Here is a 17,040-nt window from a genome sequence, read left to right on the forward strand (position 1 = left end):
TGAAATCTTCCCAAGGGATGAAAATGAACATCAGATTCAAGAAGACCAATGGACTCCAACTATGAGGAACCCAAAGACATTCACATCATGACACATTACAATCAAATTGTCAAAAACAGAGAATTTTGAAAGCAGCAAGAGACTCATTATGTACCAGAGAGCCTCCATAAGACTATCAGCACATTTATCATAACCCCCATAAGACTATCAGTGGGTTCAATGTATTCAAAATGCTAAAAGAAAAAGGACTGCTAACCAAGACTACTCATCCTTTCTTTTTTTTTTTTTTTTTCCTTCTTTTGAGACCAGTTTCACTCTTGTCACCCAGGCTGGAGTGCAATGGCGCCATCTTGGTTCACTGCAACCTCTGCCTCCCAGGTTCAAGCGATTCTCCTGCCTCAGCCTCCCAAGTAGCTGGGATTACAGGTGCCCGCCACCACACCTGGCTAATTTTTTGTATTTTGAGTAGAGACGGGGTTTTGTCATGTTGGCCAGGCTGGTCTTGAACTCCAGACCTCAGGTTATCCACCTGCCTCAGCCTCCCAAAGTGCTGGGATTATAGGCATGAGCCACCATGCCTGGCCAAAACCATCCTTTAAAAATAAAGGAGAAATACAGACTTTCTGAGATAAACAAAAGATGAGGAGTTTGTTACTACTAGATCTGCCTTACAAGAAATGCTAAAGTCCTTCAAGTTGAAACAAAAGGATACTAAACAGTAACATGAAAGTATATGAAAGTACAAAGCTTGCTGGTAAAGGTAAATATATAGAAAAATACAGAATACTGTAATATTGTAATGGCAGTGTGTAAATAATTCTGGTTATAGAAGTTAAAAGACAAAAGTATGAAAAATAAGTTGTGTATCACTTAACAATTGGGAAATGTTATGAGAAATACATTTCTAGATGGTTTTTTCATTGTGCAAATGGTTTTGAATATATGTACACAAACCTAGATAGTATAGCCTACTAACACATAGGCTATATGGTATAGCCTTTTGCTTGTAGGTTGCAAACCTGTACAGCATGTTAGTGTACTGAATACTGTAGACAATTGTAACACAATGGTAAATATTTGTGTATGTAAACATAGAAAAGGTGCAGTGAAATAGGATATAAAAGATTTGAAATGTCACACCTATATAGAACATTTACTGTGAATGAAGCTTGCAGGACTGGAAATTGCTCCAGGTGAGCCAGTGAGTGAGTGGTGAGCGAATGTAGAGACCTAGGACATTACTGCACACTACTGCACACTTTATAAATACTATACACTTAGACCACACTAAGTTTATTTTTTAAAATTTTCTTTCTTCAATAATAAATTAACTTGAGTTTACTGTAATTTTTTTTACTTTGTAAACATGTAAACATTTAAATTACTTTAATCTTTTGACTTTTTTGTAATAACACTTAGCTTAAAATATAGGTTATACGGCTGTACAAAAATATTTTTCTTTATATCCTTATTCTATATGGTTTTCCCTATTTTAAATTTTTTTATTTATATTTTTTACTTTTAAACTTTTTTGTTGTTAAAAATATAGACAGAAACACAGACATTAGGCTAGCGCTAGACAGGGGCAGGATCATCAATATCACTGTCTTCTATCTCCACATTTTATTCCACAGTCTTCAAGGGGCAATAACTTGCATGGAGTTGTCATCTCCTATGATAACAATGCCTTATTCTAGAATATCTCCTAAAGGACCTGCCTGAGTCTCTTGAGAAAGTGTCACTGTTTTCAGAAATATGACCATGCCAGTTTGCTTGTTTTGTTTCTTTTTTCATCATAGATTTGCTCGTATGCAGATAATGCATCATGAGCATTCTTTTCTATTAATGGAAACCTTTTGGTGTTGGGGGTCCATGTTTTTAGTCTTTTCAAGAAACTTGTTAAGGTCTGAAAAAGCTTCTGCTAAACTCTTTATTGTTAATTTTTGAGGGGATTCTTCTTCTTTTTCTTTGCCTGCACTTTCCTTTCCTTTTGCCTCCTCTTCAGCTATGCCTTCCTGTTTCAGTTCCAACAACTCATTAGTCAATTCTTTAGGACAATTGCCATTAGGCAACAGGAATTTTTCAGCTTCATTATAATCTTATGGGATCACCATTGTATATGCAGTCTGTTGTTAACCAAAATGTTATTATGCAGCAATAACTATATAACTATAAAATACATTAATGAATACACGAACTTTAAAAACGTAATTGGTGACATCAATAACATAAAATTGTGTGTGGAGAAATAACAGTGTAGAGTATTTGTATGTGATTTAAGTTAAGTTATTATCAGTTTAAAATAGATTGTTATAGCTACGTTTTATGTCAGCCCCATGGTAACCACACAGAAAATACTTCTAGAAGATACACAAAACAAAATGATAAAGGAATTAAAGCCTACTCACTATGAAAAATCAATGAAACACAAAGGAAGACAGCAAGAAAGGAAAAACAGGACCAAAAAGAGCTTTAATTCAGAAAACAATTAATAGAATGGTAATAATTCTTCTCTAGTATTAACTACTTTAAATGTAAATATATTAAATTCCGTAATCAAAAAGCATAGAGTGACTGAATTGATTTAAAAAAAAAAAAACCAGATCCAACTACATGCTATCTATAAGAAACTCACTTTATTTTATTTTATTTATTTATTTTTTTTGAGATGGAGTCTTGCTGTATAGCCCAGGCTGGAGTGTAGTGGCACAATCTCAGCTCACTACAACCTCCGCCTCCTGGGTTCAAGTGATTCTCCTGCCTCAGCCTCCCGAGTAGCTGGGACAAGAGGGGTTTGCCACCATGCCCAGCTAATTTATATATTTTTAATGGAGACGAGGTTTCACCATGTCTGCTAGTCTGGTCTCAAACTCCTGACCTCAGGTGATCCACCTGCCTTGGCCTCCCAAAGTGTTGGGATTATAGGCATGAGCCACCACGCCTGGCAAGGACTCACTTTAGATTTAAGGACACACGTAGGTTGAAAGTGAAAGTTTAGAAAAAGATATTTCATGAAAATGATAACCAACAGAGGGCAGGAGTGGTCATACTTATATCAAACAAAATAAACTTTAAGTCAAAATGTCAAAAGAGACCAAGAAGGACATGATATAATGTTAAAAGGATCAATTCTTCAGGAAGATATAATAATTATAAATATATATGCACATCAATGTACCCAAGTATATGAAGCAAACATTGACAGAACTAAAGGGGGAAATAGATAGCAAAACATTAATAGTAGGGAGATTAAACACCCCACTTTCCATAATGGATAGACCACCAGACAGATCAATGAGGAAAAAAAGAACTTGAACAACACTATAGATCTAACATACATATACAGAACATTCCATCCAACAGCAACAGAATACATATTCTTCTTAAGTACACACAAAACATTCTCCAGAATAGATCATGTTAGATAACAAGACAAATCTTGACAAATTTAAGAGGCTGACATCATGCCGAATATCAGTGGAATGAAACTAGAGGCAGAAGGAAAAGTGGTATTTCCACAGGCAATAAAAGGGACCCTGGAGAAGTGGCATTACATTAAACTAAAAAGCTTCTGCACAGCAAAGAAAACAGTCAGCTTAGTGAAAAGGCAACCTACAGAATGAGAGAAACTATTTGCAATGTATCTGATAAGGAGTTAATATCCAAAATATATAAGGAACGCCTACAACTCGATAGCAAAAAAATAAAAGCAACCAATTAAAACATAGGCAAAGGACTTGAATGAATAGAGATTTCTCCAAAAAGACCAAAAAATGACCAACGGGTATATGAAAACATGCTCAACATCATTAATCATCAGGAAAATGCAAATCAAAACCACAGTGAGATAATACCTCACACTTGTTAAGATGGCCATTATTTAAAAAAAAGAGGAAGAAGATAACAGGTGTTTGCAAGGATGTGAAGAATTGGAGCCCCCGTGCACTATTGGTGGGTGTGTAAAATTGTGCAGCCTCTATGGAACACAGTTTGGAGGTTTCTCAAAAAATTAAAAATAAAACTACCATATGATCTAGCAACCTCACTTCTGGGTAATTATACAAAATAACCGAAAGCAGGATCTTGAAAAGATATTTGCACTCCCATGTTTATTGCAGCATTATTCACAATAGTCAAGAGGTGAAAACAAAGATCCACCAAAGAACTAATGGATAAAGAAAATATAGTATATCCATACAGTGGAACACTATAGAACAACCATAGAAAAGAAGGCAATCCTGTCCCATGCTATTATGTTCTCAAGGAAATGGGTAGTTGCTGTTTGATGGGTAAAAGTTTCAGTCATCCATGCAAGATGAAAAAGTTCCAGAGATCTGCTGTATAACATTGTACTTAACAGTTAACAAGACTGTACTGTACACTTAAAAATCTGTTAAGTGTACAGTCTTGTTAACTGTTATATAACATATATATTGGCCAGTCGCGGTGGCTCACACCTGTAATCCCAGCACTTTGGGAGGCCGAGGCAGGAGGATCACGAGGTCTGGAGATTGAGACCATCCTGGCTAACACGGTGAAACCCCATCTCTACTAAAAATACAAAAAAGTAGCTGGGCGAGGTGGCGGGCATCTGTAGTCCCAGCTACTCGGGAGGCTGAGGCAGGAGAATGGCGTGAACCCGGGAGGCGGAGCTTGCGGTGAGCCAAGATGGTGCCACTGCACTCCAGCCTCCTGGGCAACAGAGCAAGACTCATCTCAAAAATAAATAAATAAATAAAATGAATCCTTGACTAATTGAATTATATTATAAATACATATACATATATATCTGTTAAATACATGTATAACAGATCTCATGTTATATGTTTCTTACCACAAGGAAAAAATCTTGTGTGGGTGAGGTTACAAACACAAGTGTTTGCAGGGCTAGGCCAGTACTGTAAGTGAATAAAGCTGGGCAGGGGATAGAGCGAGCATAAGGTACAGTAAAAAAAGGCACATATCCTGTGTAAGGGGGCAGTCACCACTCAGCTCCAATCAATTGCTGTCATGCAGAGCAGAGGCCCAGTGCGACCAGATTTTATTTTTTTCAAATAAGTCATAAAACCAGAGTTTTATAGGAACTCTCCCTATTTTTAATTCAAAATGGTTCAAACTCTCTGTGCATAACCCTCCCTCCCCCATCCTAGCCCCTGGCAAACTAAAGCGTATGGGGCATTCGGTCATAGTGGCATGTTTACATAGGTCAGAGTGGCCTGTTTACAATCTCTGTACTTGAAAGATTAATTTGACACTTGTATACAGGATTGATTAAAGAGAACGGGAAAGACCAGGGACAGAGAAAGTAATTAGAGGCTTCTAGGTAAAAAGTAATGAAAGCCTGAGGCAAAATGGAGGCAGAAGAAATACAAAGAAGAAGGCAGAGTAACGTGGCATTAAGAACATAGAATGGCAGGATTGGTCAGCTGATCTGGTATGGGATGGGAATGAGATGAAAACCTCTTTGAGGTTTGGAGCCATTGGAGAGCAAATTGGTGCCATTGTGTCCTTTCCTGTAAATCCTTGAATGTGTATTTCCTAAGAACAGAGATATTCTCTTCCACAGTCATGGTACAAAGATCAAAATCAGGAAACTTAACATTTATACAATACTATTATCTAAGTCATAGTCCATATTCAAATTGTGTTAATTATTCCAGTAATTACGCATGATTTTAATATGACAAAAACCAACATCTGGACAGAACTCCAAGAATCCCTTGTAGGAGAACTAGCAGAAATACATAACAAGGTGCTGCCTTGTTGCATATCTTCCCTTTCCTGGATGGTTACTAGTCACCCTCCAAACAGGTGCACATATATAACCAGGCCACCAAACTGGTGGAGCCACAATGGACAGTAATGTACGTCTTCTGTCTATGCATAGGGTACTAGGAAGGGAATTCCATAGAAGGCATGCCATAAGAAAATTGAATTTCTTTGGCATACAGACAGTAAGTTCCATGCAACAAATATCTGTGAATCAGCTACTATGAAGTCTGTGGGAAGGAGACATGAATGTCTGTTAGAAAGGTCTGAGGAGGCTTCTTGGAGAAGACAGGAATGCCGAGCCTCCAAAGAGAGGCAGGAGGTAGGACTTCTCCAGAAAGGCCTGCTTCCGACAGGGACAAGGTGATATGGAAGCACTGTGGTTAACAGAAGATAATTACAATCCTGGAATTCATGCTTGTATGCAAACCAGTTAAATAGTCATAGAGATAGTAACACAGAATATACCAAGCGATAATACTGCAAAGAGGCTGATTGCAAATTTGGATTGGGTGACAAGTGCCTACCATTTTCCTAACCTATTGGAATGGTCGCTTTACAATGGTAATGAGGAACGAGGAAATCGTTGACCAGGGAATACAGAGTCAACTATTTAAAAGCACCTTTTCTCCTAGCCCTTTGGGAGGCCAAGGTGGGCATTTGAGCTCAGGAGTTTGAGACTAACCTGGGCAACATGGTGAAACGCCACCTCTACTAAAATACAAAAAAATTAGCCAGGCATGGTGGCACGTGCCTGTAGTCCCAGTTACTCGGGCTGAGGCACTAGAATTGCTTGAACCCAGGAGGCGGAGGTTGCAGTGAGTCGAGATCGTGCCACTACAGTGCAGCCTGGGCGACAGAGTGAGACTGTCTCCACAAAAAAAAAAAAAGAAAAAAAAAAAAGGACCTTTTCTTCAGCAAAGTATCTACTTTAGGGATATATCTGGCATTTCCCCCCTGATTGTCTATATCTTTCAGGAGAACTACTATAATTTAACCTAAATATATTTGTACTTCTTTTTCAAGGTGAGGACCAAGGATCATGTATTTGATAACGTCGGCCACCTTATCAGATACCATATGGATAACAGTTTGCCAATCATCTCTTCTGGAAGTGAAGTAAGCCTTAAACAACCAGTGAGAAAAGATAATAATCCAGCACTTTTGCATTCCAACAAATGACAGTATTGAAGCACCATCACACTGATATTTCAAGAAACCCCATTTTGTATTAGGACACAAAGATAATTGAAACTTTGTTTGTAGATAAAATAGAGCACAAACTGTCAAGTGCATCTTTCCGAGACTATCATGGACCAGGTCCTCTATCAAATGAAGAACTACCAAAAATTGATCTTCAGTAATGAAAATCAGAAAAGAGGAAGAGGGTTGGTCATTTTAAAAGAAATTATATGTATGCACGGATGTCACTTTTTAAGGCCATATTGCATTGATCACAAGCTAAAAGCACAACTAAAATTTCACATGCTAACGACAACTTGAATGAACTGCTGGGGCAGTGGTATGTGCCTTTCAACTTGATAATTTGGGGACATTTTCATATTGGGAGATTAATTCTAAGTATCTTCATGTTCTATGACTACAGAACCATTTGCCAAAAAAAAAAAAAAAAAAAAAGCTTTTCTTGCTACAAAAAATAAGCATTTTTCTTGAGCCTTATTGACTTTATTACATTTTCTGTTTAGTAGCGTTTTTCACTGCAATGTTAAAATAAATATGACATTGAATTTGAACTGTGTGGATGTCAGTGGAATCAAATCAAAAGCCACTCACGTGGCTGTCTGTTTCATTGGACCGTCCCATTTGCTGGTTAAAAGGATTGGGGCCCAAATTCTCTGGCCTAGCATTTCTCAGTGTTTGCTATTCAGACTGTTCAGATACAGCATGTGACAAGCTGAAGAGGCCAAATCTATCAGTCATTTCTGATTGCATTATATTCTTCCCCTCTTCCTGCTATAACAAAACAAAACAAAACAAAAAACAAAAAAACAAAAAAAACCTCATGAGTGCTTGGATTTAAAAGATGGCAAACAAAACCAGTATTCTTCATATTTACTATTCAAATTGGTTTCATTCTTAGTAAAAGTACAGAATTTATTTGAAATTATAGGAAAATTTCTTCTTGATTGGCTGACACTGAATCATAGTTTCTCACCTACATACATCCTTAGCACCTTGTATACATATGATCAGACAAAATGCAGAAAGAAAAAAAAACATATTGAATGAAGCACTTGGAAAGATTTGCCACATGTAGACCAACTGATAAACTAACAGAGTGATTAAGCATGGTGTACAGAAAAGCATGACGCTGAGGCTTATCAGTGTTACCTTCAGCAAGTTGCTGAATCTGTTTGGTTTCCAGTTTCCTTGGCAATAAAATGAGCTAAATGGGGTAGGGGAATTTGGAGGACTACTTCAGTCCTAACTTAGTACAAGTCTCTACAAAGCAAGTTTTTCATTTGTTCGAGGTCGTTATTGATAACCAGTCTGTACAGTTAAGGTAAAAAATTAAGCTTTTCTTCTATAGTCTGTGTCCATACTCACAGAATGAATGGCACACCTGAGATCAACATTCACAAAATTGAGACTCCAAACCATTTGGTCTAAAACATTGAAACTTTGGAATAATATAGGGAATGATGATAAAAGTGGATTTGGTTTGAGTAGCAGAAAACTACTTCTGTCCTTTTCTTGCCTTTGCAAGAAAAATGGTTTTTTTTTTTGGTGTGTTTTTTGTCTATTTTAAAAAATCTTGAGTTATCTGGATATTGCCTTAACTCCATTTCATTTTGGCTATGTAGATACAACTTAGTCTTTGTGATTGTGATATATTTGCTAAGTTTTAAATAAAACTTCTTTTGGATAGAAATCATTAGAAACCAAGCATACTCTAATATTTTACTGTAAAGGCTTATGATTTTTATTTCTACTGCCATTAACTTTTTAGATGGATTTGTTTCCTTTTATACAACTAGAATTAATGTACTTTTCACCAATTTTCCATATACCTTAGGTCTTGATCATTTGTCCTTAAAAAGGGGATCAGCATGGGTATAGACATTAGAAATGTATGGGTAGTCTAACCACTTTTATCCGACACAGAGCAGGGCTGTGGTCTCAGTCTAGCTGAGCAGAGTATTAACTTGGTAGCAAGAGTTCCTGATACAAATAGATGCAATGACTGTAAATGGTGTCAGCAGTACACATGGATAATCAGTATTTGACTGTAATAGTATAGTAGTTAAATACGGTACTTAAAAATACCACAGACACAGTTAAAACAAAAGGAAACAATAAAAGGAATGTCTGCATGCTATTTTAATCTCACATTCTTTATCTGTCTTAAAGTGGAAATCCATTTGCCTACAAATACCTGTAAATGACTTTAAAAAATAAATGATTATTGCTTTGTGACAATTGACAGAATATGTCTGATGTTTGGGATTTGGAAACTGTCATTTGTAAAATGTATCAGGGAAACACATTGATTCAATCAAACTGGATAATTCAAGGTGAGTTTAATAAAGAGACTATTTACAAAGGTGTGGACAGAGTTTAGGGAAATCAGGAGGGAGAATGCAGTGCCCTGGGGCCAATTAAGGGAAAAAGGGAAAGAACAGCTAACCGAATCTGGAGAGGGAGCTGTGTGCAAGGGCTGCCTTTTAGGAGCTGTGCCCTGTAGTGGAGGAATGCAGTCAGCCCTGCTGACTCAACTAAGAGGCAGTGAGGGATATTAATAACCCAACATTCTTCTGTTCCCCCTATTTCCTGCTGGGATTGTCCACTGGCCCAAGCAACTTGAAGACAGAGAGCAAGGGAGCTCCTTGATGCAGTTCTGGAGGTCAGCCTCCTGGGAACAGAGGGGATGGAAAAGACTAGAGGGGGAGATCTGGAAGGGCAAATAAATGGAGTACATCCAGCACAGAGGACTTTGAAGAGAGTCAAGCTTCTAAAAGCATTAGAGTGGCTTTGGGTTAGCCAGGAAGGCAAAGCTAATTTGCAGAGAAATAAGTACAGATTTTCAGGTAACCATAAATGAATTACAGCAAAAATGTCAACTTATTATTATTATTAAAACTCAAGCTGTATTTTGAAGCATTGGTTATTTCACTCAAGAACAACTTCAAATGCATTTCAATCTTACAGAGATCCTTTTAATCCCACCTTCATGTTTCTTGCAATTCCTTCTACTAATTTTGCCATTTTATTACTTGTAATTATATATGGAAAAGTAACAAACCTGACCCTGTTACCTTTTATGATTGGAATTATAGACCAACAAAAATTATAATATGAAATCACTATGTCAAACATATGTGAAATATACCATCTGCATCTGTGGAAAATATTTAAATATCGACATATTAGTGTTCCAAATGAATTGTCTGTAGTTTGCCATAGTCTTACTAATGGGACAAGTGGTTTTAGTCTGTGAATGAAAGAGAATTTATCATTACAGACTCTGAAAACATCAAAAGAATAATAGGGGAATGCCACACACAGTTCTACACATATAAATTTGACAACAACTTAGATGAAATAGACCAATTCCTCAAAAAGTACAAACTACCGCAATTTAGCCAATTTGAAGTTGATCATTTGAATAACTTTATAACTATTATGAAAACTGAATTCACAATTACCTCCCCAAAAGAAATTCCAGGTTCAGATGTTTCATTGGAGAATTCTATCATTTGAAGAAATAACATTAATACTATACAATTGCTTCCAGAAAATTGAAGTGAAGGAAATACTTCTCTATTCATATTTTGAAGGTAAAATTACTCTGACATCAAAACTGACAAAAACAGCAAAAAAAAAAAAAGAAAACTACTGATGAAATCTCTATGAATATGATAAAAAATCATTAACAAAATATTATCAAGGAGTATTCCCCAATATATAAAAAGAATTATGTACCATAATATGACTAATTAAGGTTAATTCCAGGAATACAAGGCTAGTTCAATGTTTGAAAATCAATCACTGTAATCCACTATATTAAGAAGCTAAAGAAGAAAAACCACATGATATCAATTGGTGCCGAAAATGCATTTGATGCAGTTCAACATCAATTTATGATAAAAATTCTTAGTAAACTAAAAATAAAGACCATCTACAGAGGCCATGCTTGGTGGTTCACACCCATAATCCCAACACTTTGGGAGGCCAAGGCAGGCAGTCGCTTGAGCTCAGGAGTTTGAGACCAGCCTGGGCAGCATGGCAGAACCCCATCTCTACAGAAAATTTTAAAAATATTAGCTGGGTGTGTTGGTGTGCACCTGTAGTCCTAGCTACTCAAGAGGCAGAGGTGGGAGGATCACTTGAGCCTGGGAGGCCAAGACTGCAGTGAGCCATAGCTGTGCCCTGGCACTCCAGCCTGGACAATAAAGTGAGACCTTGTCTTAAAAAAAAATCTACAAAGAAACTACAGCTAACTAATATTATACTTAAAATCATGGCCTGAGTCATTTCCCTCTAAAATCAGGAGCAAAGCAATGATATCTATTATCACTATTCTTGTGAATATAGTACTGGAAGTTCTAGCCAGTGCAATAAGACAGGAAAAGGAAATAAAAGGTATACAGATCAGAAAAGAAGAAATAAAACTGTCCCTATTTGCAGATAACATGATTGTTTATGTGCAAAATTCCAAGGATCTACAAAAACCCTCAAAATCCCCAAATTCAAAAAATGACCAAAAAATCCCTCCTAGAACTAAGTTCAGCAAAGCTTAGAGGATACAAGATAAACATACAAAATTAAATTGCACTTCTATATATTAACAATGAACATATAGACACAAAATTAAAAATGTAATACTATTTACAGCTGCTAAAAAGGACATGCATGTAAACCTAACAAAATATGTACAAGACGCACACTGCAAATGACAGAATGCTGATGAAGGAAATCAAAGAAGATCTAATAAATGGAGAGCATACTGTGTTCATACATTACAAACTTCAATATAAGAAAGATGTCAACTTCCCCAAATTGATACACAGACTTCCTTCAAACTTTCAGCAAGATTTTTGTAGATATAGATTATTCTAAAATGTATGTGGAAAGGCAGAGGAAATAGAATAACTAAAACAATTTTTAAAAAGAACAAGGTGGGAGGAGTCATCTGATTTTAAGACATTATATCATTTTAAAGACTGTATTGATGTTGGTGGAGGAATAGATACATAGGTTAATGGAACAAGATGGAGGACCCAGAAGCAGACCACTCAAATATGTCCAACTGATTTTTGACAAAGATGCAAAGCAACTCAATAGATAAAGGCTAGCCATTTCAACAAACGGTGCTTGTGATAGCTAATACTGAGTGTCAACGTGATTGGATTGAAGGATGAAAACTACCTCAGACCCCCATGTGTACTCTAGTCCAATAAGCCATAGTACATAGAAACACAATGGAAAATAATATTTTTACATTTAAAAGCTGTTTCACACAATCTCTCTTTTGTTTTGCTTTTTTTTGCCACAATCCTGAGAAGTGGGTATTATCATCCCAATTTTCAGGTAAGGACTTTGAGGCTTTTGAGTGTTAAATTGTTATGGACAATGCTAGTAGATAGGAGAGCTGGGACTTGAACTCAGATCTTCTTACTCTAAGTTCTGTGTTCCTTTGAGGATAGTATTCCTTGATGATAGCACTTTGGATAGCACTCCTGTGGTGGCATTGCTTTGACCTGATAGCTTTGACACCAAAAAGGAGGAAAAAGGAGAAATGATGGTTTAGCTTTACTTTTATAAATGCTTGTTAGTGGGAGGGACCCCATCTCATCAATAATGCGACATTTTCCCTTGAAATGTCTCACCCAGCTCATAGGTGTGCCCATTTAAAACATGCAAGGCAAACATGGAGCAAACGTTTCACAAATAACCTTTCGTCCCGCATTTGAGATCTTTGGCAGTTTTACTTTCTTCCCCCACATTTGCCTTTGTTATCCCAGAATGCCTCTGTCTGCTTGTGTTTCTTCAGATGTGCACACCATTACCTGACCTCTGTAGAATGCCTTTCCTATTCTCCCAGGCTTAAAGCTCTTCTATGGACTACCTCCTTCCTGCCTTCTTCTCCAGACTTACCTCTAAATTTAAGATTCCTGCACTTTTGCTGGTCTGGCCTTCAGATTTCACTCATGCCAATCAACTGGCCTGTTGAGCTCTCTCCTTCTCTTCTTCCTCGAACCTGCCTTGATAGATTCATCCCTAGGTGTTCACTTTCCCTAGAATTATTGCCTATTCTTACTATACTTAGTAAACATTTTTTGTTATTATTTATCTTTCTATGTAAGGACCTTGTAACTCAAAGTGTTGGTACCTTGAGCATAGGAGTCCTACCCTGCACCTAGGCTGGGACTTAAACAGGATACGTGGTCAAAGAAAATTTAGTCGAATATATCCTTAACTCCACTAAAAACCATTTTTAGAGGCATGGCAAGATGGGAGGTTGATTTATTCTTTATTTTCCCTCTTTGTCACATATATACTAGGTTCACTAAAGTATTTTGTATGTAGTGATGAGCTCTGGGTTTGGAGATAAAGGACCTGGTTTCAAATTCTGTCTGCCTTGTATTAGCTGTGTAGCCTTGGACAAGTCACTTAATTTATTTTTATGTAAGTTTCTTCAACTGGAAAATGGGGTAGGAATACCTAGGCCCCCCACAGTGTTATAGTGAGAACCGAATGAGATAATGCTTGTGAAATAATTTACCAATCTGTAAAGCACTGTGTAAAGGATTATAAACACTGCCTCCTCCTGTGTTTCCCCTGACACCTTTTATGCTTTCATCCTTCTAAGAAGCAGTTGTTTGTGCATGGGGATCACCTGGCATTCTTGTTGCAGCACTCCATTATAACCCTCAGCACAGAAGTTTGCCAATCGACTTCAGTGGGATGTGAGAAGTGAAAAGTGCATTTGATTCTCACTAAGATGCCTTGGGTCGGATTCAACAAATGCCATTTACTTGAATCCCTTTTATTTGCTTTTACTGCCCGCCCCCCCCCTGCCAAAATCTTCATCTATTTGTTCATTTGTTCATTTATTCATTTTCTCATTTAATGTAATTGTTTTGAGTGCCTACCAGGGTCATGAAACATGTTAGATACCCAAGAAGTAAAGTGAGTACTTCAAGATATTCACATTGTACTGAGTGTAACAGACACACAAAAACTTATAGTAGATATAAGAACTATAATAGGATATATAGGATACACTGTGTACAGAGGTAGGAAAGATCATTTCTGCGAAGTGAGGGAGTGTGTATCATGAAAGGCTTCAAAAGAGGTGATAGTCTATCTCGAAAACTAAGTAGGAGGAGAACTAAGGTAGAGGCAATGCAGGTGAAAGAAACAGCTTTCACAGCAGGTGAAACAAAAAAAGCGCTCTGGGAACCATTGTTAGCTCAGCCTGTGATTTCATTCATTCTATTACAGTGGATTAAATTACCTGTTATTTGCCAAACTCTATACCAGTTTATGGGGTTACAGGGGTCAGTGTAGGCATGGGGGTGGATGGTGAAGTAGCAAAGGAAAACTAGCCACATTATGAAGAGCCTCGAACAGCCATTTTACTCCACGCCAGTACACATGGGAAAGAGTTGAAAGGATATGTGAACCTGCTGCCACCAATTCCTTTATTATTCACTGGAACTGTTTCGGTCAGAGAAGATAGACACAGTACTGGGCTTCACTGAAGACTGGGTGGCGCTGTCTTTAGGGGCAGGTTAATAATATACACCTAAGGGACAAGAACACTTACACCCGAGGAAATTAGAATAGTGAACAGACACGTGGACAAATGTGCCATCTTATCAGTTTAAAGAAGCAAAAATGTAAACAAAGCGGCACCTAGTAAGATAGAAGACAAAGCAGAACGTCTAAGGCTGTTAGGTAATGGGGAAGCAGGTGCCTTAGAAAACAAGAAGGGCAAATGTAAAAAACCTCTAAGGCAAGAGTTCGGTGGGGAATCTGCGGGATTCTGTGTGCTGAAGCGTAGGAGGCACGAGTCACCTCTGCAGTCTCCGCTACCAAAGGGGCAAGGGGTCCCGGTAAAGCCGGTGCACCCTGGCGGAAGGTAGCGGGCAAAGCGCTTCAGCGTCTCTAGGCAACCGATCAGCCCGCCCACTCCAGAGTAACTTCCTCGTAATTGGCTCACGAATTCACCAATGGACGCACAGGGGGAGCTTCCCGCCACCTCTGGCGCCCGCTTTCAAACAGCCGTACTTTGCAACTGCGGGCGGACTTCTCAACCAAGCTTGAGGAAGGCGGAGACTTCTGCTTCCTCGCTCTGCCCCGAGCCGGCACGGCTCCGCCCACCGGGCGAGCTTCTAGTCGGCGATTGAAGGAGGCGACTGCTCCTTAAGGGCCTCCGCCCCGTGGGTTCGGTTGTGACTAGGAAGGAGCTAGTGGACTACAACCAGGGTAAGGGGGTTTGCTAGAAGTTGGTCTTCCGCCAGGGCTAGAGTTTCCTCGCGGTAACAGCCTCCGTGGCCTCTGGTGAGTTCTGATTCACGGGTGGGCTTGGACCTGGGGTTAGAGGAGTTGCGGGGTCCTCGGGATCCTGGCTGAGGGTTCCCCGGGGGCTGACCTGCCCTCTCCCCAAATCCCGCGGTGGTGGACTGCCCGCAAGTTGCGGGCTCAGCTTTTACCTTTAACGTGTCATTTAGACCTCTTCATTCCTCCAATATCCTATTTAGAAGCGACATATGGGAAGCCCGCCTCGTTTCCAAACTGCTGGGGTCGCCCCGAGACCCTACTCTGCGGACCCCGCCTTGGTCACCCTGGCGTTACTCCTGGCTCACAGTAGGTGCTGTGTGCACGTGTGTTGACCGAGTACAAGTGATGCTGGCACCCAAAGCCAGCAGTCCTGGGTTATGGGCCCCGTGTGGCTTTGGTCATGTTTGTAGTGCTGTAGCTGACGCCAAACAGTTCCTCAAGGTCATTCGCTTAGCCTGTGGATGCCTATTGTGTATTAGCATTACTCGCTCCGCTCTCTGAGCAACTTAAATCAATTTGTCCAAAGTGCTGTCATTAGCACTGATCACAAGATGTTGTGATCATTTGTTTATATGTCTATTTTCTTTCCCTCCATCACGTCCCGTTAAACTTTGTAATCTTGAACAGTGCTTGGTAAATTGTTGAATGAATGAATAGGGCGCCTCCACCAGGTGTTGCAAGTCTAAACTGAGCTGTGTGCTCTGGCTATTTCCATTCTAGAAGGCGAGTTATGTCAGCAAGTAAGTAGAATTTCCCAACTCCCAGTGCAATTCTTAGAGACCCCTTTTGTGGGGGTTTATAACCCTTTCTATATCGTAGTCATGAACTCGAGTCTGATTTAAGCCTGTTATCACCATATACCTTCATAGTGCGTGACAATGAACATGCACTCCCCAGGCAGGTGAATGAGCTCAACTAAAGAGAAGCTGAAGTAGAAGCCATAAGAAAAGCATAAGACATACAGTCTGAAAGTGCAAAGGAGTGGCTTATTCTATGGGGGAACAGGCTTGGAAAGGCATCTTGAAGGAGGGTGGCATTTTTGTTCCATAGGAAGTTGCATTATTTGAAGTGACATTTCTCATAGGCTGCACACTCACCTTTTCTCAGATATGCGGAATCCTCTTTATTCCCGTAACCTCTTCGGTAGCTGTCAGACTCCTATTCATCAGTAATCATGTCATAATAATAATAAAACTAGAATGTATTGATTGGTACATAGTGCTAATTACTTTACATGTATTATCTTGTGAATCCTCAGAATCAATCTTTGAAGTAGGTATTATTTCTACCCCCATTTCATTAACGAAGAGGCAGAAACGGTTTGCTCAAGACTGCACTGCTGATAAATAAAAGAGCCAGAATTGAGCTCAGGTTGTCTGAATGAGTGCCCTCATTCTTAGAGCCAGTTATAGCCATATTGTGTCCTTTAAGATTTATTTCTAATCTAAAAGCTCTTTTTTTTCTGTAAAAATTCTCTAAACTATCCTTTCTTCTTAGGAAAAGTTAATTTGTGCTTTGTACTTTCATCTCCTACGGAATTTATTACAATATGTTATTGTAACTGTTTATATCAGTGGCTTTAAGAGAGGATGAGCAGAGACAGTGAGCTCCTCATGGCTGGTACCATGTTTTAGATGTATCTAGGATGTGATCTGGAACACAGTGGGTATTCAATAAAATTTTATTGAAATAATGAATTCCTATAAGGTAACATGCCTGTATCATATTCAGTCAACAAAT

At 38.6% G+C, this 17,040-nt stretch overlaps 2 protein-coding genes across 9 annotated transcripts in view; both read left to right on the forward strand.

Annotated features, from left to right (window-relative positions):
• The window catches only part of LOC105490670 (SHC adaptor protein 4), a 142,654-nt gene extending 133,444 nt beyond the window's left edge, over positions 1 to 9,210 (forward strand). Inside the window, exon 12 of the mRNA XM_011756531.2 lies at positions 6,796 to 9,210. Within this exon, the coding sequence (XP_011754833.2) occupies positions 6,796 to 6,951 (156 nt within the window). The 3' untranslated portion in view covers positions 6,952 to 9,210. The remainder of the gene's footprint in view (positions 1 to 6,795) is intronic.
• Positions 9,211 to 15,052: 5,842 nt separating this feature from the next.
• Positions 15,053 to 17,040, forward strand: part of LOC105490676 (centrosomal protein 152) — a 122,007-nt gene continuing 120,019 nt past the window's right edge. For 2 of the 8 annotated variants that reach the window (XM_071066883.1, XM_071066885.1), the window contains exon 1: positions 15,058 to 15,300. The gene's annotated coding sequence lies outside the window, so the exon portion shown is untranslated. Of the gene's footprint in view, positions 15,301 to 17,040 lie in introns of all 8 variants that reach the window. The other 6 variants (XR_011606063.1, XM_071066886.1, XM_071066884.1 and 3 more) reach the window with 6 other exon arrangements.

The sequence above is a fragment of the Macaca nemestrina genome, chromosome 7 (genome assembly GCF_043159975.1).
Source record: "Macaca nemestrina isolate mMacNem1 chromosome 7, mMacNem.hap1, whole genome shotgun sequence".
Classification (NCBI taxonomy): domain Eukaryota; kingdom Metazoa; phylum Chordata; class Mammalia; order Primates; family Cercopithecidae; genus Macaca; species Macaca nemestrina.